The sequence below is a fragment of the Cricetulus griseus genome, chromosome 3 (assembly GCF_003668045.3).
Source record: "Cricetulus griseus strain 17A/GY chromosome 3, alternate assembly CriGri-PICRH-1.0, whole genome shotgun sequence".
Taxonomy (NCBI): domain Eukaryota; kingdom Metazoa; phylum Chordata; class Mammalia; order Rodentia; family Cricetidae; genus Cricetulus; species Cricetulus griseus.
The window spans coordinates 229,209,962-229,232,221 of record NC_048596.1 but is presented as its reverse complement, the minus strand read 5'-3'; the positions used below and the strand labels follow the sequence as shown (position 1 = coordinate 229,232,221).

General features: G+C 37.7%; 2 protein-coding genes across 2 annotated transcripts in view; both read right to left on the bottom strand.

Moving 5' to 3' along the window:
* LOC100769236 (aldo-keto reductase family 1 member C13) overlaps positions 1–13,172 on the bottom strand; it is a 33,553-nt gene extending 20,381 nt beyond the window's left edge. The window contains exons 1-2 of the mRNA XM_035442845.1: positions 13,157–13,172; positions 9,328–9,410 (exon numbers count right to left, since the gene is read on the bottom strand). The gene's annotated coding sequence lies outside the window, so the exon portion shown is untranslated. The remainder of the gene's footprint in view (positions 1–9,327; positions 9,411–13,156) is intronic.
* LOC100768959 (aldo-keto reductase family 1 member C13-like) lies at positions 7,640–20,847 on the bottom strand. The gene is made up of 9 exons (XM_027405094.2): positions 20,718–20,847; positions 17,182–17,349; positions 16,631–16,747; positions 15,293–15,370; positions 14,672–14,794; positions 13,867–13,976; positions 13,157–13,322; positions 9,328–9,410; positions 7,640–8,293 (listed from the first exon to the last, which is right to left on the bottom strand). Exons 1-9 carry the CDS (start codon positions 20,799–20,801, stop codon positions 8,251–8,253), a joined length of 972 nt encoding a protein of 323 aa, XP_027260895.1. The 5' UTR covers positions 20,802–20,847; the 3' UTR covers positions 7,640–8,250.
* Between the last annotated feature and the right edge of the window lie 1,413 nt (positions 20,848–22,260).

The following is a 22,260-nucleotide window of genomic DNA, read 5'->3' as shown; positions in this document are numbered from 1 at the left end:
TCTCAGGAGCCCATTTTCCTAGGGCTTACATCTAAGATATAGAAAGTTCAAAAATATGTACAGTATTTTAATTACGCATAAATTAGAAAAGTTCAATGTGAATGCTACCCTGAACAAGCCAGCTTAAGGTGACTCAGCTTCTACCACATATTGGTATTTATGTCCTGTTCATGGGTGCAGGCATGGAGCAGCCCTTCTAGGAGCCAGTCCCCTGCCTAAAGTTTATGTGTGTTTAATTTTCAAAGCTTGTTGCTATGACAAAGCATCTACTTGATAACACAACACAAGAAACAATAAGCCATTATTACAGGCCTTGAAGGATCTAGGATATTCTACAAAAAAAAGATGCTTTTTGTCCTTGCTGGGTTATCAGAAAATTGAAACAGTAGACCTCAAAAATTAGGTTGCCCTCAGAAATTTTGTACTTGAAGAAGGAAAAGCTGGGGTTACAGCGGCAGCCAGAAGACAAACTGTCCCCAGGAGAATGATTCATGATGTATTAGACCACCTTTCAGGAGGGATTGGACCCACAAGGGACCACATACATAGTTATACATACTTCACAGCATGAAAGTGGTCATTTCAGCTGGGAAAACTCAGGGGTCCTGTTCAGATATGCAGATAGTAGTAGTGGATAAAACAGACTGTGAAAAGTGATTATTAACAATTTTAGCTTGGATGACCCCAACACAAAGGACATTTTAAGTTTTGCATTTTTGAGTCATAGACTACAATAAATATACAAAGAATGTCATTTATTTCTTCATTTATTTTGGAGCTAAATTTAGAATGTTTGAATTTTCACATTTCTTACTTATTTTTTATGCAGCAACAATGACCATTAATATTTTTTTGGCTTGTTACAAAAGTAAAACCTACTTATATAATAGTTCCATTTAATCAGAGCTATAAAAATGGGCATTAAAAATAATTCAGTCCACAAATGGACTTTGGGAGCCCATTTCCTATAGAGAGATACTATGCAGCCCAGTTACAGCAAGGAACTCCTAGGTAGTCCCCCAAATGAGATGATGGACTTTGATGGTCCCCGGTGGAGGGCCTCACTATCCCTGGGGAGGAGGTGGGGGTGTTTTGGAGGGGTTTGTGGGGAACATGGGAGAATGGGAGGGCAAGGGAGAGGGAGGATGGATATATAAATATGAGTGCCTCTAAAATAATAATAATAATAATGAAAATTTCAGTCCAAATAGAAATTTAAATGATCATTAACTCCATTGAAGTTCTGAAAATTTTAACAAAATATGTTAAACATCTACTACAGTTGAACATAAATACTTTAAACTTGGGGGGTTATATTTGCTCTAAATATATCTATTTCCAAGAATGACAACTTGCTTTGAATGTAAAGAATAATAAGAAAATATATATAAATAACCATTGATTCTAAACAATGTAACACATACAAATTTACTCCTGTGTGATTTCTTCTTTATAAGCCTCCTTTAGCTCACCTGAGAAAAACTTCTGTGTTAATTGAGATTTTTATAACATTATATATTTATGCTATTATTCCTCTTCAAACAATTTATCTTCTTTAGATTTTTAACTTGAGATAAATAAGTGAAAACCAACTAAATTTTAATGTGACAAGTCAAAATAGTGTGATATCATTCTGCAAATAACACATAAACCTCTTTAGATTTCCATTTGTGTCTACAAGTGAAATGTATCCTCTTGGTGCTTTCCTAGATACTTACATAAACTCATATTTATTTGCCAGACTAATTACAGATGTCATGTATAGATGTCAGTATCATCTATTCTTTTAAAAGGATAGGATATGTGGAATATGAGAGTCTAAGTCTGAGATTCCTTGTCTAAAGCAGAAAATTGGAAGTCATCCACATGGGACATGGTGAATAAGAAGAGTCTGACATGAAGAATATATCTATTCTCAAGACACAATGACTGGAAGAACATTGAAAACCATATTGTAGGTGATAGGGTGACAGGACACCTAAGAAATATAGGTAGACTGAAATATTGTACTGAAAAGGAGTAGGCAAATCCCTGGTGAGAGAGGGGATGCAGAAGCCTTAACTTAAAGATAAGATTGTCAGAGAAAAGTGACTGAAAATGCTGGTAAGGGGTAAAGCCAAAGCTCCTGAAAGCCTTCAATCTAGTTGTGCATCCTGTGACTTCTCTGATGTGATGGTTTTAGTCAGGAACCATCAGGATAGTGGCTCCGTTGTTAAATATTGAACCATCCTGTGCACCTAATGACGGTGAACAATGTCAACTCAAGGAGCAAGGAGCCTGGGTGAGACAGGAAAAGGAGTTAGTAATAAAGAGGAATCAAACCAGGTGTCAGCAACAGAAATATTCAAGTGAAAGTCCATGGATAGAAATCAACCCCATCTGAACTAACTCAAGCCAGTCACAATGGTCCTAGATGTTAACTACGGAGATCTGATTGAAAATGACATTTACCTGATGTTGAGAACCAGGGGCGACTGAGCTCAATACAGACAGAAATCTCCAGTCTCCTTTGTCTATTTTTAAAATTTCAGGAAAGAGAAAGTCCCACACAGCTTCATCTTGGACTCATTCTGGAACTCAGAGTCATCTGACACCAGCGACCTGCTTGCCGGACTGAATTCGGCGGCAGGATCCGAACACCAAACAACCAGAGGCAGTCCTGCCTCCATCTGCCGGCCTGTTTCCAGTTCCCGTTCATCACTGCTCAGAGTCATCTGACACAAGCGACCTGCAAGCCGGACCCAAGTTTGGTGGCAGGATTCGACACTCCAAGGCCCAGTGACAGTTCAGCCTCCAACTGCTGCCCAGCGGAACCGGCATGCCCAAACACTGCAGATGTCCAGGTAACAGTGACACCTCCATCCACAAGAAGAGGACCGACATCAGAGTATTGGATCTGTTTGCATCTACCAGAAGAGAACCTTAGTCCCATACCCATCAGGAAAGCAAGAAAATCCTGTAACACCCACCAGAAGAAAGGATGAGAAAAGGACAAGATAAAAGCACATCCAACAACAGAAAACCCAATATGACCCCACCAGAGACTAGGAAACATACACCAGCAAGACCTGAACATCACAATGCAGATGAACTAGAAGAGAATGACCTTAAAAGCATCTTCAGAAAAATGATAGAGGATCTCAAAGAGGACATGAGAAAATCCCTTAAAGAAATGGAAGAAAAAACAAACCAAAAAATACAAGATATCAACAAATCTCTCAAGGAAACAATTAAAGACCTAAACACTGAAATACACAAAATAAAGAAAGCGCAATCTGAGGGAATACTGGAAATAGAAAAGCTGTGTAAACAATCAGGAACTACAGATGTAAGCATAACCAACAGAATACAAGAGATGGAAGAGAGAATCTCAGGAGTTGAAGATACACTAGCGGAAATAGATTTATCAACCAAAGAAAATCTTAAGTCCAATAAATCCCTATCACAAAATATCCAGGAAATATGGGATACTGTGAAAGACCAAACCTAAGAATAATAGTTATGGAAGAAGGTGAAGAAATCCAACTCAAAGGCACAGAAAACAGTCTGTGTCCTTTGCTTTACAGAAGCTTCTCGGTTTCAGGAGGTCCCATTTATCAATTGTTGATCTCAGTGTCTGTGCTACTAGTGTAATGTTCAGGAAGTGGTCTCCTGTACCCACTAATTCAATGGTATTTCCCACTTTGTTTTCTAATAGGTTCAGTGTGGTTGGATTTATGTTGAGATCTTTGATCCATTTGGACTTAAGTTTTGGCAAGGCGATAGACATGGATCTATCTGCTGTCTTCTACAGGCCAGCATCCAGTTATGCCAGCACCATTTGTTGAAGATGCTTTCTTGTTCCATCATATAAATTTAGTTTCTTTGTCAAAAATCAGGTGTTCATAGATGTATGGGTTAATATCAGTGTTTTCAATTCTATTCAATGGGTCTACCTGTCTATTTTTGTGCCAATACAAAGCTGTTTTCAGGACCAAAGCTCTGTAATAGAGCTTGAAGTCAGGGATGGTTATGGCTCCAGAAGTTCCTTTATTGTAAAGGTTATTTTGGCTATCCTGGGTCTTTTGTTTCTCCATATAAAGTTGACAATTTTTCTTTAAAGATCTGTAAAGAATTGTGCTGGGATTTTGATGGGGACTGCATTGAATCTGTAGATAGCTTTTGGCTAGATTGCCATTTTTACTATGTTGATTCTACCTATGTAAGAACATGGGAGATCCTTCCATTTTCTGGTATCTTTTTAATTTCTTTCTTTAGAGACTCAAAATTCTTATGGTACAGGTCTTTACTCTTTTGGTTAGCATTATCCTGAGGTATTTTATGTTGTTTTTGGCAATTGTAAAGGTTGATAGTTTTCTGATTTCTTTCTCAGCACATTTGTCATCCATACTGATTTTTTTGAGTTAATCCTTTTGTATGCTGCCACTTTGCTGAAGGTGTTTTATCAGCTGTAGTAGTTCCTTGGTAGAGTTTTTCGGGTCACTTATCTAGACTATCATATCATCTGTAGACAGTGAAAGCTTGACTTCTTCCTTTCCATTTTGTATCTCCTTGATCTCCTTTGGTTGTATTATTTCTCCAGCTAGAACTTCAAGGATAATATTGAAGAGGTATGCAGAGAGTGGAAAGCCTTGTCTTGTTTCTGATTTTAGAGGAATAGCTTGGAATTTCTCTCCATTTAGTTTGATGTTGGTGGTGACTTACTGTATATTGTTTTTTATTATCTTCAGGTATGTTCCTGTTATTCCTGATCTCTCCAGGACCATTATCATGAAAGGGTGTTGGATTTTGTCAAAGGCTTTTCAGCATCTTGTGAGATGATCATGTGGTTTTTCTTCAATTGGTTTATATGGTGGATTACATTGATAGATTTTCAAGTGTAGAACCAAGCCTGCATCCCAGGGATGAAGCCTACTTGATCATGGTGGATGATTTTTCTGATATGTTCTTGGATTCTAAATTGTGTCTTTGTGTGGCTTGGCTACCAAGGTAATTATAGCCTTGTAAAAAGACTTTGGCAATGTCCCTTCTGCCTCTATTGTGTGGAACAATTTGAGATGTACTGGTATTAGCTCTTCTTTGAATTTCTGGTAGAATTCCACACTGAAGCCATGTGGCCCTGGGCTTTTTTTTTGTTTGGGAGACTTTTGATGATGACTTCTATTACTTTAGAGTTCATAGATCTGTTTAAGATGCTTATCTATTCTTGGTTCAATTTTGGTAAGTCATATCTGTCCAAAAAATGTCCATTTCCTTTAAATTTTCACATTTTGTGGAGTACAGGTTTTCAAAGTATGACCTGAAGACTCTCTGGATTTCCTCAGTGTCAGTTGCTATGTACCCCTTTTCATTTCTGATTTTGTTAATTTGCATGATCTCTCTCTGCCTTTTGGTGAGTTTGGATAAATGTCTATCTTGTTGATTTTCTCGAAGAACCAACTCTTTGTTACATTGACTCTTTGAATTATTTTCTTTGTTTTGACTTTATTGATTTCTGGCCTCAGTTTGATTATTTCCTGATGTCTATTCCTTCGGGGTGAATTTGCTTCCATTTTTTCTAGAGTTTTCAGCTGTGGTGTCAACTCTCCGGAGTGACTATTCTCTACTTTCTTCATGTGATCACTTATAGCTATGAACTTTCCTCTTATTACTGCTTTCAAAGTGTCTCATAAGTTTGGGTATGTTGTGTCTTCATTTTCATTGAATTCTAGGAAGTCTTTAATTTCTTTCTTTATTTCTTCCTTGACAACTCTTGGGCATATACCCAAAAGATGCACTCCCATACTACAAAGATATTATTATACCAACTGTGTTCATTGCAGCATTATTTATAATACCTAGAACCTAGAAACAAATTAGATGCCCCTCAATTGAAAAATGGATAAGGAAAATGTAGTACATTTACACAATGGAGTACTGCTCAGCAGGAAAAAATATTTACATCATAAAATTTGCATTCAAATTAATGAGACTAGAGTAAAACCATCCTTTCTGGGGTAACTCAGACCCAAAAAAACAAACACAGTATGAATTCACTCATAAGTGGATAATAGACATAAATCAAAGGATAACCATCCTATAGGCTGTGACTCCAGAGTAGCTGGGTAACAAGGAGTACTCAAAAAGAGACATACATGGATCCCCTGAGAAATAGAATAACCCCTGAGAAAATTGGAATCAGAGTGGAGGGATCAGGAAAGGCAGAAGGGGAGGGAAAAGGGGAGTGGGGAGGGGAACATGTGGGAACTGGATGGTGGAGATGGGAGAAAGACAGAGAGTGAGAGCAAGGAAAGAGGTATTTTGATTGAGTGAGTCATTACAGGGCTAATGAGAAACCTGGCACTAAGAAAATTCCCAAGAATCCGCAAAGATGACCCCAACTAAGACTAAGCATTAGTGGAGAATGTGCCTGAACTGGTGTTCCCCAGTAATCAGATTGATGACTACCTTAATTATCATCATAGTTCCTTCATCCAGCAACTGATTGAGGCAGGTGAAGAGATCCACAGTTAAGCACTGGGCTGAGCTCCCAGAGTCTAGTCAAAGAGAGGGAGGAACAAAGGTGTCAAGGTCATTTTAGAGATAGACACGGAGACAGATGGTCTGAGCTAGTGGGAGCTCAATAACTCTGGACTGACAGCTGGGGAACCTGCATGGGACCAAACTGAGCCCTCTGAATGTGGGTGACAATTGTCTGGCTTCGGCAGTCTGTGATGCCACTGGCAGTGTGACCAGGATTTATCCCTGTTACTTTTGGCGTTTGGGAGCTGATGCTCTTTGAAGGGATACCTTTTGCAGCCTAGATTTAGTTGAAAGGGCCTTGGTCAAGCCTCAAAGATATGTGCCAGACTTCCTTGACTCCCCATAGGAAGCCTTACACTCTCTGAGGAGTAAATGATGTGCAGTAGGAGGGAGGGGGAAAGTTGGAGAAGCAGGGGAGTGGGAAGTGGGATTGATATGTAAAATGAGAACACTTGGTTTTCAATTTTAAAAAATCATGTCAAAAAGAATCAATTTACAAGTTTTTCTAAATTTATTAAAATTGAAGTTGGTTTCTGTTTTTTATTTGTTTAAAAATTAATGCTAGGAAAAACCCTCTGATGTATCATTGCCTTAAGTTTGTACAGAGCACCTTTTGTTTGTAAGATGTAATTTACTTAAGAAAAATTTTGAAAAGAAATAAAACAACTTTGGGACCATTTCTAGATAGAGCTATGATCAACTCCCTCCTTCTGAAGTTCCCTAACCTGACTTTTAAGGGTCCTACTAGGCTGATTCTCATGTTATATCTTCAGCCTAGCCTATCTTAGGAATGCCTCAGTCTTCACTTCCAAGATTCTACAGAGAGCCTGGGGACTATTGGTCAACATTCCCAAGTGTATCTCATCTTCCAGACTGTATGTGGTATTTATTCTCTTGTTGACTCATGACTAGAGGACTGCTGACTCATAAACAACTATTAACAAACATTCTCTTGTCTAGAAACACCACCTAACCCAAGTCAGAGATATTTACAAAAGGAAATCATCATCTACAAACACTGCAGTTGTCCCGACTCATGGCAAGATATCCAGGGAGCAGAATGGGGGCAAGAGATGTGGAGTGAATGACAACAAGACAGGATTCTGATCAAGTGGCAAAGTTTATTTTTCCCAGGTTAGCTTATATAGTCAGCAGAGCAGGGCAAAGGGGAGGGGGGAAAGAGACCAAGAGCCAGGTGGTAGTTCAGGATGTCAGAAAGCTATAGAAGGAGGATGTTGGCAGGGTAAAAAGTTCATGGGTGGTGGGGCAAGGGAGGGTTGCTTAGGTAACTGAGTCTGTGGTTGGAACAAAGGATTGATGTCTGGGTCATGTTGTTCCTTCTAAGTGCTCATGCTTCTAGAAGCCATTTATAATCAAAAGACAGTTCTATAATGGTGTGGCTGGCCAAGTTTGGCCTAAAGGTTCATGTCAAGCTCTATGACTCCCAACGAAACATCACCCACAGACTTCCACCAAAACCAGTTTTGTGTCAAAATGACTCATTAAAAAAATAAAGCATATTTTGAGGAGAGAAAAGTAATATTTATTTCAAAGCACCATGAAAATTAAATCCCTTTTCTTCAAAGCCATTATCTGGAGCTCCAGCTGAATGTCAGGGATGCTAAGCAGCCTAGGCTGACCAGAAATGACACATCCACCAAACAGCATCCAAGTCACATGACCAATATCACACAGTGACTTCAGGCAGAATCATGTCAGGTGCTCATGTTAATATTCCTCAGAATATGGGTATTCAGGGTGGTCAGCAAAACTAAAATAGGAAATAAAAACACACACACTCTATAATCCATTTCTGTAGTATAAAGTATGACATGTAGGAAGTTATCATCTTGATGAAAGTTAATTGTTTTGTTCCCTGATTAACTGCTGAAGGTAATGTTCTTACAGACACTTACAAATATTTATAAGAAATATTTATAAAATATCATTTATACATTATTTTCCAACTATGTCCCTTTGATCAACACAAAAATGTCTTAATATATCTTACATATCATTTATTCCTACTACTTTCACTTCCATTAGTATTAGTAATCTGCTAATTATACACTCACTATCCATTATGTACATTGTAGTTTATAAGATTCAGCTAGGGAAAGAATGACATTAATAAGATGGGGTTGCATGCTTGAGGAGCTAACTATATAATTTGTAGACCTCTCTATATATAAACAACAATCCAAAATATGTAGTGACAAAACTATTGTAACACAATTAGTAAAAGACCCAGAGACTGATATTTGGGTTCAAGCTGAAGATCAGAAAAGCAAGGCAGCCAGCCACTAGCTCTCACCTCTACCTCGACTGAAAGGTGATCCTGGCTCCACCAAACCTCAGACTATAATCTCAGACTCCTCTGCCCTCCTCAATGTTGCTGGAGAATTCTGAGACTTCAATGTCTTCCTATCCTCAATGTGGCTGGGACACATTGGATTTAAGACCCTGTTCCTGTCTTAAATACCCCTCACATATTCTGGGATTAAAAATGTGAGCTCTAATTCTCTTTTAGACTGATTCACTCTAATGTATCCCTGGGTGGCCTTGAACTAACAGAGATCTCCCTGCCTTTATCTCCTGAATCCTGGGATTAAAGGTGTGTGCCACTATATCCTGACTTCTATGTTTGGCTGAATTTGCTTTCTGAATGTTACATTAACAAGCTCCATGGGAAACTTGCTACAGACAAATAGGCCTTTGGGTTTCTGAATCATCATGGATGGAAGAGGGAGGGAATGACTTGGCCCTGAAACAAATTGAGGTGAGGCATTTATCAATATTACTTACCCCTTAGTTGGAAGATATCGAAAATTTTTGTTCAGGCCATCTAGGGTTTTCATATCCTCAGGAGACAACTGGAATTCAAAAACCTTTTAGAAAAACACAAAGGTTTTAGCATTGAATGAAGCAGATTTTATGTCTCAAAGGCAATGTGAGTAGTATGTATGCTCCTAAAAATGATGAACATTGCATGCTAAAACATTCCTGGTTTATAAATATCAAATAAAATGAAATAAAACTGCTGTAGAAATATATTAAAATTGCACAATGCCACAGACAACAGGAAATCTCAATGTCAGCTTGAGAAAAATAAAAGGCAAAATAATATCATTCAAAGATGGTGGTAACACATACATAATTTCCAAGAAATCTAGAATAAAATTTTGAAATATATCACACAAACATTGAGTTGCATGGGGAGTTAGATTTTGTAATCCATCAGTGAATAACTGAAATGCAAACAATTGCTCTTTTCAACGTGACGTAAGTCAGGACTCGTCCAAATTCTACTTATATTGTGTTCATGTAGAAAAGAGCTTGCTTTATAAGGATCTTCTTGTTTAAATTTGAGACATTTTAACATCAACAAGGTTTTATGAATTTTCCCATCTTAAAGCACATGCAAGGGTAAGTCCTTTGCAGCCTTCAAAATATGGAGACAAAGAGAGATTCAAGGAAGAAGGACACAGAAATCTGTCAACAGTTTAACAACTAGTTAATCTAGTAAGACATTTAATTAGGGTCATGGAAAAGAGAAAATAAAACGAACAGAGAAAAGTCATAAAGCTAATCACACTGAATCAGTCTTTTAAAATTACATACATCTTCCTGATTCATATTTTATAACTTATAAGAACTGTATTAGAGAACAGTTCAGGGGGAAATAATGCAAATCCTTGGTAAACTAGTGAAAAAGACTCAAAAGCCTGATTAGTGAAAAAAAAAACATGATGCTAAATCACAGAGTAAAAGTATGAAGACTGGAATAAGAACCACTTTTAATGAAGTAATAAAAAGTGAAGGAAAATAAGCAAAATTGAGAGAAGGCAGTTCAGCAACTTCTGAATTTGATTAACAATTCACTATTGAGAATATGTAAATACAGCAAACTGATAATCCACATGTCTTTTTATTTGAGAAAATAGAACATCTCTTTTTTGACTGCCTAGATTTACAAATTATTGTATTGTCACACTTCTACCCTTGAAAGGCCAGTGCTCATTTGTGAGTGTGTGTGTGTGTGTGTGTGTGTGTGTGTGTGTGTATGTGAGTGTGTATATATGTGTGTGTATCTATCATTTTCAAATAATCATAAACATGCCAATTTCAAATAAATATCATATTACATTGCATATATTTACATATGATAAATATTATATATATTTGATGTATGATTTTCCATATTTTTGCACATATAACCACATATAAATTCCACATCATCAAGGGATCACCCCTACACACTTCTGCACACATCCAAAGGTATTTATCACAAGAACTGGGCTTAGGGTCATTCTTCAGCAATATTTCTAGGAACACCAGCAATACTTGCCTACAACAATGAGGCTGTTGTAGTATCCTGCCAGGCTTAAGTATTAGAAGCAACTTTGGTTCAATTGCTGCTCTGGTTTAACATCAATTTTTAAATTAAATTTAGTCATTATTTTACATCCTGACTGCAGTTCCCCTCCCTCCTCTCCTTCCATCCTTTTTCCTCCACTCTGACTACCCCTCCCAATTCACTCCTCCTCTGTTTCTGTTCTGAAAGGGGCAAGCTTCTCATTTGGGACTGCAAAACAGGGCATACCAAGTTGAGATATGACTAAGCTCCTCCTCGTGTATTAAGGCTGGACAAGTCAATGCACTCATTTATAAGTTAATATTAGGTATAAAACAAAGGATAATCATGATACAATCCACAAACATAGAGAGGATAGGTAACAAAGAGGGTCCAAGGAGGGAGGTATAGATCTCTTGAGAAAGGAGAAATAGAAAAGATAATGATACTGGGGAAGATAGAGATGGGAATATGTGGGATCTGGTTAGGGGTGGATGAAGGGAGAGAGTATTGAAAAACATGATGGGAAGTGGGAGCATTTCAGAATAAGGCAGGAACCTAGTACAAGGGAAGGTCCCAGAAATCTACAAGGAGGACCCCAACTAAGCCTCCTAGCAATGGCAGATTCTTAGCTTGAACTGGCCATCTCCTGTCACTGTGGCAGATGTCTAGTAGAAGGATTGGGATGCCAGCCCAGACATACAATTTTTGACCTACATCTGTCCTACCTATGAGAAGTGCATGGGGTGGACTGTAAAGGTGGCAAGGACATTGTGACAGTGACCTACCAATGACTGACCGGTCATGGCTCAGATCCATACAACAAGAGTGAACCCACCCCTGATATTAACTGGAACACCAGGACACAGAGATTGGAAGGCCCAGAGAGCTAGGATAGAACCAAACATGTTTGAGGAGGAAAAAGGCAAGGAAATGATGCCTAATGATACTCTGCTATACTCATTGTATGGTGACCACCCCAATTGTCATCAGAAAGCTTTCATCCAGTAACTGGTGGAAACAGATGCAGATATCCGCAGCTAAGCACTGAGCTGAGTCACGGAATCCTGCCTAAGAGAATGAAGAAGGATTGTATGGGGGGCAGTTCAAGGACATCACAAGGGAACCCACAGAAACAACTGTCCTGGCTCATAGGAGCTCACAGAATCTGAACTAACAGCCAGGGAGCCTACATAGGACCAATTATTTCCTATATATGTGTGGCATTTGTGTAGTTTGTTTTATTTCTGGGACTTCCGCTAGTGGGAGCAAGAGCTGTCACTAACACTTTGCTTTTGGGGAACCAATCCACACTTCTTGATCTGAACACTGTTGAAGTGTTTTAACACCTTCACCCACTGAGACAATGTCTGCTTCCTACCCTTTGAATATTGACTGCTGTGTAACTTGCACTGGACACCTGAACTTCACAGAAGCAATGATGTGTAAACACTGTGCTAATGATAAAAGGCTTCTCACTGTCTTGGTGTAGGGCTAAGTGCAGAGGTAAAACCTGGGAAACTTGTAAGTTGTATGAAACCCATATGGAATGGAGGAAAAGTTAAATCAGTCTACTGTATTGAGAGGCCTCATTGTCCTGAATATATTTACAATAGTTCCTCGAACATATGTGAAGCAACTGAGCATAGACAGTAATTTTCACTGAGTTTAGGCTGAAGTAAAGCAAATATTAAATCAAAGAACACTAAGGAAATAAATGTTATTTATATTAAATTTTGACTTAAGAATGGTTTCTTCTGTAAACTAAATATTTTATACTATAATAAAGCATACTTACATGAAATTTAAAAAGATCAACCCATGTAAATAAAACAGACAGGAAAATACAATTAATCAATATATATATATATATATGTGTGTGTGTGTGTGTGTGTGTGTGTGTGTGTGTGTGTGTGTGTATAGTATGTGTGTGAATTAGTATTTGAATATTTGAGAATTCAATGAATTAAAAGTAAAGCATAGAAATTTTTAGAATCAAAATTACCCAGTTCAGAACCCTTATTTCAGAAAATGAAACAGATGGGTCATGGAAAAGAAGTATGTAGTATTTGACTGACAACACAAAGCAAATTCTATGTAGGCTCCAACAATAAATCTATTAAGTCATGCTGCTGTTTGTTTCATATACAAAACATTTCTCAATGCACCTGAAAGCTCACATGCATAGAAAAATGCTAGAAATATAGGCTTAATTTCAATCATGTTCAGAGATTTGAAGGAATCAAGCATACAGAAGATACTATCTGCAGAGCTCATCACCTGCAAATTCTCTTTCATCTCATTTTCTTTGAAACTCTGGGCCAGGGGCACGACCCCACGCTGAACCAGGTATCGAAGTGCAATCAGGGCAGGGCTTCGCTTATTCTTTTTGGCCACATCACAAAGAACTGGGTCATTCAAGAGAACTGGAGAGTTCTGGTCCACCCTAGTAGCAAAGTAGAAATGAGCTCCTTAGGGAAAGGTTTGGTTTTGCTATGGTGCTTAAAAACACATTGCAGGGCACATTCTAGACTGGGCATGATGGTTATGGGTAGTTGTCAAATGGACAAAGTCTAGAATCACCTGGACAATGAGCCAGGTGATGAACAAATCCCCTGAGCAGAGGATCCTCGACTGTATAAATGGAGAAAGTGTATAAATAGAATAAGTGTTCATTTGTCATTCTCTGCTTCTTGACTGAATAAGAAGGGATGACATTATTCAAGTCCCTGACACTCTAACATGCCTACCATAATAGTCTATATCCTGGAACTGTGAACCATGAGTAGCCCTTTCTCCCTGAGATTATTCTTGTCTGAGTATTTTATCAAAGCAACAAGAAAAAAAAAAGGACTAAGACACCACGTCTACTGAACCAGCAGCTTTAGCTTCACCGGGTTCTTCTAAAGAAAGATCCCCCTGTCCCTGAGAACTTAGGGTTATGATGCTAATTGACAGTCTTGGTTCAGGTATACTCTTCATCTTATTACCATTCTTTATATCTTTGGGTTCCCAGAGCACCATAAGCAACCAGAACAATGTCTTTTGATTTACAGTAATCCAGCAGCTTACTCTGGTTATTATAAATATGACATTCAACCTATGAAAGAACATGATAGAAAGATATCAGATTTTATCAAATGCTCATATTATGACAAATAAAAATGCTTGAAATTGATAGACTAAGAAAATTATATGCAGTATCACATTTGACATTAAAAGATCAAACTGTTTCAATTTTTCTTAAGAATAAAAGAACTACTTTTGGGGGATTCTGCTAATAACATTTGGGTGGGTAAGTTTTGAAGCCAAAAATATAATTAGTGATCCTCAAGGAAGTTCAGTGTTTAAAACTGCCAACTGCTGAGATAGCTAAAATCATGAGAAAGGACCATAATAAGATGGTGAGAAGTATCTAACCGCCACATACATACTGAAGACTGACTGATTTTTATTTTAATTCAATCTTTCAACAAAATATACCATGGGTATCCATTAGTCTCAGTTCAGGAAGAGTATCACTTTCCCTGCCCTTAACTTCTGCCTGCTGGACCAACTTTAAATTTATACATTCTCCAGCAGTGGGGTACTATATTATATCTCCATTCTCACCAATACTTAAATAATCCATTCTTAAATTTAGACTCTCCCATGTCTTTTGAAACAGTGGTGCTGCTCTCAGAATCTTCTTTTCCTCAAAATGAAAATCACTTGGGCAGAGGACAAATAAACAAGTATCAGTAGTACAGAGTGAGGAAAGGCATGAGAGATGGGGGAGGGAGGGAGAATTCTTACCTGATTGCAGACAGGTTTGTACTTAAGTCCTGGCTTATTCAGGATTCTCTCTAGCTGCCTGTGGTTAAAGTTGGACACCCCAATAGATTTGACCAATCCTGCATCCTTACACTTCTCCAATGCCTGGTGATGAGAAAGGGGTTATGAAGAGTCATACTTGAAATTGACTATGTCAATATGAAGACAAGATGTAGCGGTTATAAGGAAAATTGTCTAGAGCTAGACATATAGATCAGTGACAGAACACTTTCCAGTGTGTAAAAGACCCTAAGTTTGATCACAGACACTAAAAACATGGGGAGGGGTGATTGCCCAGATGATCACTGAACTTAAATATGAAGAAATCACGATAATGGTGATAATGAAGAATAAGATGTTAGCCAAAGAATAATTTTCATGACATCACTAGAAAACTGATGCTACTGCTACATAAGGTGCTAATATTATACCACATATTCTATTATCCTAAATACTTCTTCTTTTTCCTTCTCTTACATTTTAGTAATTCATTCTTCCACTCCAGCAAATTGTATATATGTAAATGAGTTTCTATACCCAAGGGAAATTAAGATGATTCTCCCTTACTCTTCTTGCTTTATTGTCCTTTGTAAAAGTACTCACCTCCCACGTGGCACAGAAATCCACTGTGTCAAACAGTAATTTCCCTTGTTCATCTACTGGAAAATCATTATCCCCTGACTGAAAGAGACATGCTTGTTAAATAAATCTCACAAAACATGTTTCTCACCTATAGTAATGCTTTTAAGAATATCCTGGAGGATATGGAGAGATAGCTCAGTAATTAGACACTGGCTTCTCTTTCAGAAAACCAGGGTACAATTCCTAGCACCTACATGGATTTGTGACAAAGTCTTATGGGGGCCACTCCCCTTTTTGTCCCCATATACACTAGTGCACAGGCATACACGCAAAGAAAACATCCATGCACATTAAACAAATATTTTCAATTTTAAAGAATATATTGGAAATCAGACAGTAAGCAGCCATAAAGACAGTGAAGAATCATACTATATACTGTGTTTACCAAGTGATACTAATGAGGAGTAGTAAAAATTACCTGTAGGAGCTTAGTTTTAATGTTTTCTGTGACAATAATTACATGAATATAAATATTTTCTTTCTTATAATTTTATTTTCAAAATTATAATATAATTTCCTTCCTTCCCATTCCTCCATCAAACCCCTCACATGTATGCCCTTGCTGTTTCTTAAATTTTTGGCCTCTCTTCAACTGTTGTTACATAAACACACACACACACACACACACACACACACACACACACACACACACACACACATGCAAACACACACACATATAATTCCTGCACCTAAATAATATTTTCAAGTAGCAAAATGAGACCCCCTCATTGGCTTGTATTCTTTTGTCTACTCTTTATTTTGGAAAAAAAGAAAATGTTTTATATTTACTGGGAAGCCCAGTTATCGCATGTCCTTACCTTCAGCAAGAATTTATAACTATCCTGTCCCATATATATGAATACATGTGGGCATAAGGAAAGGCATGTGAGCCAAGGATGAACAATCAGGACTGTGTGCAGGATTGATTGTGATAACAAAAGATGCAGAGAGGCCACAAAGTGTCAATGACCTTGAAGCTGAAACTATCTTAGAGTCACATTTGCCATCAAGAGAGGAAAATTGGGATAAGACCCAAGAAAACATCTAGTAATAAACATAAATATAAAAGACATATAAATACAAGTTTTCCTGGAAGTTACTTCTAATCTGCCATTCTGACCATTTAATGGACACCTCATTTCATAATCCAGTAAACTCTTTGTGGAACCCATTCAGAGGTTTAATGACAAAACTCAGCTTTATATGAAATTATAATGAAAACTTATCTCAGCCATCCATAAAAATGAAATCCATGCCCCCATGCAAACTTACATACACTTGACAATACAAATCACCTACCTTCATCGGCACTGGGTGATGTATAATGTACAGATCAACATAGTCCAGTTGAAGTTTTTTCAGTGATTTTTCCAAACTAGGCCGGACCAGCTCTGGCCGAAAGCAAGTGCACCAAAGCTACAAATGTTGAAGAATGGAAGTTGTTATTAATTAATAGATTGCTCAAACCTGCATACTTATTTATCCTAATACTGAAATATTTTTTGTACTTGAAGTAAAGTTATAATCATTCCCTTTAACCCACGATTTGCTTTACTGTTACTTAACAATGTAAATTATATTGTTATATATTTTTGTTATAGGTACTTTATTTAATGAACAATGAAAGAAAATTACTCAAGAAATAAAATTCACACTACTAATTGAATTATACTAGTTGAATTCATACTAATAACTGAATTGTTTTTCATAGAGATTATAATATAACATTACTTTGTCTTACCCGTTTATGCTTCTGACACCTTTTACCAATTTCTGGTTCAGTATCATAATTTTCACTTCCCTATAGTATATTTCAATAATTTGCACTTGTATACTTGTAAAACCTATACCTTTGTAGTGATGAACAGGTCTTCTCTCTTTACATCACCAGCTTTAATATTGCTTTGAATGGCTTGTCCTATCTCCTCTTCTATTTGATATACATAAGCAGTATCAATATGGCGGTACCCAACACCTATTGCTAGTTTTGCAGCCTCCACTGATTTACACCTGGGAACCTAGAGGAACAACAAAAAGAAGTATTTAGAGATGCATGTTCTGAGAGCTAGCTCAAAGGGAGCCTAGATGGAAGTTTACTAGACTAGAAAGAATTTTCTTTTTCAAAGTCATCCTCAGACTAGGCAACATCCTAGTTCTCTGATCCTTGATTCCCACTTTCTATTCTGTAAAACAAAATGAGTTCTCCAGAAATATTGTAGATGTCGCAGAAAACTAAGTATCTCCACAGACTCGATGTTTGCCTATATTTTGTCCCATGTTTGAGGCAATGAACCAAATCCACTTTGGCGGGGTCTTTCCTAAGAAATAGAAAGACTTTCAGATCCAAGAACCTCTTTCTATCCATGTATTCTACTTACTTACTGGCACTGATGAATGCCAAGCACACCCTTGGTTAAACTGCTTGCTTGAAAGTCACACTCAATTCATGTAGTGGGGTTGCTAAGCAAAATGAACATAAGGAGGTCTGCTTAGGACAAAGCACAATTACATAAAGACTCCCCCCTGACCCCAGCTAAGACACTGTCATAAAAGAATGAGAAAGCAAAGATCTCAGATACCAAGCAATAATAGGGTTAATAATAGGGATTTGGACAAAGAAGAGTGTCCTATGTTAGTCTTTCTGCATATCTACTCTTTTAGTCTGACAGACCTAAATACTGGCAGGAAAGAAAATCAACCCTGGGAATATATCCTCATTAAAAATAAATTACCATGGAGATCTACAAAGATGACACCAGCTAACAATCTAAGCAACAGAGGAGAGGCTACCTTAAATGACCTCCCCGATAATGAGATTGATGACTGACTTATATGTCTCCTGATAGCCCTCATCCAGAAGCTGATGGAAGTAGAAGCAGACACCCATAACTAATCACCGAACTGAACTACACCCAGATGCAGAGAAGGACGAGTGAAGAGCAAAGGGGTCCAGACCAGGCTAGTGAAACCCACAGAAGCAGCTGACCTGAACATTGGGGAACACTTGTTCCCCAGACTGATAGCTGAGATACCAACATGGGACTGATCCAGACCCCAGGAATATGGGTTTCAATGAGGAAACCTCGGAAATCTATGAGATCTGCTGTAGTAGTTCAGTACTTATCCCTAGCATAGGTGTGGACTTTGGGAGCCCATTCCATATAGAGGAATACTCCCTGAGCCAAGACACATGGGGGTTGGCCTAGGCCCTATCCCAAAGTATAAGATAGACTCTGATGACATCCTATGGAAGGCCTCATCATCCAGGAGGAGCAGAAAGGATATGTGATAGGTAGGGTTTTAGTTGGGGGAGGGTAGTAGGGGAGGACAGGAGGGAGAAGGGAACTGGGATTGTCATATAAAACAATCCTGTTTCTAATTCAAATAAAAAAATCTGAAGAAAAAAATAAAGTTAAAAAATAAAAAAATAAATTACCTTTATCAAGTTGGAGATGATTCACTTGGGTTGTCAGCCCTTTCAAACAAAGATTATTTGTTTAAAAATGATAAAACTGGAATTACGTCTAAAATTATTGCCTTGACCATGAGATTTCAATAATGATATGACAATTCTTTCATTAAAGGACTTAAAATGTGGGCTAGGGAGATGTCTCAATCAATAAAGTGTTTGACACAACTCTCAGAATCTTAGTTCAGACCATCAGACCTCATGTAAAAGCAGAGTGTGCCATGGTGGCATACAGGTGTGATCCCAGTGCTTTGGGGAGCAGAGTCGGAGTGATGCCTGCCAATATAGCTGAATCACTATATTGTTCCAGACTGACTAGGCAACCCCATGTTAAAAAATTAAAGTGAGAGAAGTGCAGGAAGACTTTGACCTCGGCATACACACACTTGTACAAACACACAAACATATAAAGTCATACAGCACATACAAAGAGGTTAAAAAGGAAATCAGACTACCTTTTCTGATTATTTTAATAATTTCTACAGTTATCTTTCCATATAAACACAGTGAGTGAAATTCTGGCTTGTACCACCTTCTCTGAATACCAAACAGCTCTGACTTATGTAAAATAAAGCCACTCTGTGAATCACCAACCCAGAGATTGAGCAGTGGCCTTGACCTGCACCTGTTTTTGTGAACTTTGTAAAAGTAACAAATTCTGTGATTATCCCCAGATTTCTCTATGCATAAAGCTACCAGGAAGGAAGTGCACAAATCTGAAGTTAGGGGAAGTGGCCCTTTGCCACAAAATCAAAATTTCTCAGGAGGTTTACAAAACAAGAAAGTCATTCCTGGTTAAGAAACAGTAAACCTTTGTGTTTTCAGTTCTGGAGACCAGAATGCTCTAAACCCAACATGCATTAATGAGGACCAATAATTCACACTTATATTTCTAGGTCATCCTTCCCCTTGTCATAAGGATATGTTATAAATCCCAGTAATTTTCCCACAGTTGAGAATTTGTACATGGGAGACCTTTCTTAGCCCTGGTGTAGCACTCACTGTGTGATGCAGAAGGCTACACCAAAACAAAAGTGAAGTAGTCCTCAGATATTTGTTTCATTCCTTAATCTACAGGGAGACACCCTGAGTTACCACACTGATTTTTCTACATCTTGCCTTATTGAAAAAAAAAATGGTGTCGTGAATTGTAAACATAAACGTAGAAGTTCCCTCTCACACTGCTACCAAAAAAGCTGATAAGCAATCTGGTGCCTTTCTTCTCTTCTAGCAAGCTGAGAAACATAGACATAGGAAACCATAGTGCCAAAATTGTTAGGTCATAGACATGTTTCTTTAATCCCAGAGCTCACAGACTAAAGATTCATGCCAAATTCACCTATAGAGCTGACAGGCCCCAAACAAAAGCAGTAAACTGACAGAGAGGCCTGGGCCAGAAAAAAAAAAAAAAAAGATATAGTCACTTCTTGCCAAATTCAGACTCCTTAGCATATAGCAAGAAAAAACAGGTAATTATAAACAAACCTTCTCCCTATCCCTGAAGTCCCTGACTGAGTTATAGTAAATGCCCCAAGGTCATTGAAGCTTGTACCTTGTATCTCCATCATATACAACGCTAACACCCACCCTGAATGAAAATGTTTGAAGAGTTAGGCCCTCCCTTTGTTCTCCATTAAGAATGCCTCTCTGATACCTTATCAGGAGCAGGGATCTTCCCCCTAGACAAGTACAAGCATGAATAAATACCCTACTCTGACACAATCTTGACTCAGCCTGTCTAATGAACCAGCTTGGTCTCCTGCCCACAGCCACCAACTGCAGCTGCTGCAATTTCTGTTTAACCAGAATAATAAACATGTGAGGACTCAAGCAAACCTTGATCCAGGAGAAGCCTGTCTGCCTTCTTGTACATGGAATAGCTTTAGGCTGCAAATACAGAGTATCTTGTATTCTTACCTCATTGGGTTTATAGGTGCCAAAACCCAAAGCAGGAATGTAGTGGCCATCATTTAGTCTGACCAACTGCTGTTTGGAACTCATGGTCTGTCACTCCTCTGCCAAAGCAAGTCCTGAATCTTTTGATACCCTAACGGGGAAGTCAGTGAACATCAAATATCAGCTTTCTGTCTAATGGTTAACAACTGGCACATCCAATGTGGTGGTTAACCTTTCCTATTTACTGGCTGATGTTTAACAATTTCTACTCTGGGGCTAATGACTAACTAGTGCTAATATCTGGCTAATGGTTAAATAATACTGCTTTGGCCTAATGTATAAATAATAAAGCTGACTGTCTAATGAACAGCCAACAGAAAAGAAGAGGCAGTAAATTTAAAGCATTATCTCATATGTAAGAAGGGAAGCCATTCATTTTCATAGGACAGATTACTTTTAAACAAAGTGCTATATACTGACAAAGTATTTGTTTTCTGTACATTTCTCTTTATTATCACATATATCTGAGGAGAATTGATTGATTTAATAATTATAATACTGCAGACACTTATTGTCCTTTGGACATTATGAAGCCTCTGCTTGACCATGCATCATTGGAAATAATGAGCTACTACTCACCATATAAACATATCCAAAGAACAAAGAAGCCATAATTAAACATATAAAAATGTTTGATACTCAGCAATTAAATTTAATCAAAAATTAAAATAGAAAAGGTTAGTCTTCTTTGAAATGTTTTCCTGTATTTTTCCATTGTCAATGTCACAAGTGCAATCCTGAAATGTATAAATGGGACAACACAGAATAGTGCTTAATGGTTGATAAACCATTGGCACCTACTGGGTATTATTTTGCAACAAGAAAAGGGACTTAGATATTACTACAGCCCTCATTTGTTAGGTAATTTTGAAATATTTATGGATATGTGCTAGGTGTGCCATTAGGATGTCTGATCACACAGGGCTTGTTGTTATCAGCAGTCATGGGAAACCTAGCTCATTATATGAATGTGGGTATACACCTCTGGTCCCATGACATCACAGCAACTACCCTTAACTACTGGGCCATCCCCAGTCCCTCATTTTTATATAACTATAAACAAGATGTGAAAATGCAGATCAATATTTTATAGTTTGTAGTCTCATTCAATATTCATAAAATGTAAATTGAAAATAATCAAATTACTGAGTTTTAGAGTGGAAGAGTAAATTTAAAGTATTGATGAGACATGTTCTTTTATTCTATTAAACCTAGAATATATGGGTTTTCACTAAACCAGAACATTTGAGGGTAAAATATGTGATAATTTTAATGGAATGAATGTGGCCATACAATGTGCATTATATACAAGGTAAGGGTGAAATATGTAAAACTTCATTCTTCTGAAAGAAATGGTTGTGGTGATAATACCTTTTCTATATGCTTTCCAATATAAAATTAATATCTATCAAAAAGGAGTCTACGAAAAAGTGTTTACTAAAAAGTTTAAAAGAGGGCTGAAGAGTTGACTCAGCTGTTAAGAGTATCAGCGCCTTTTCCAGAG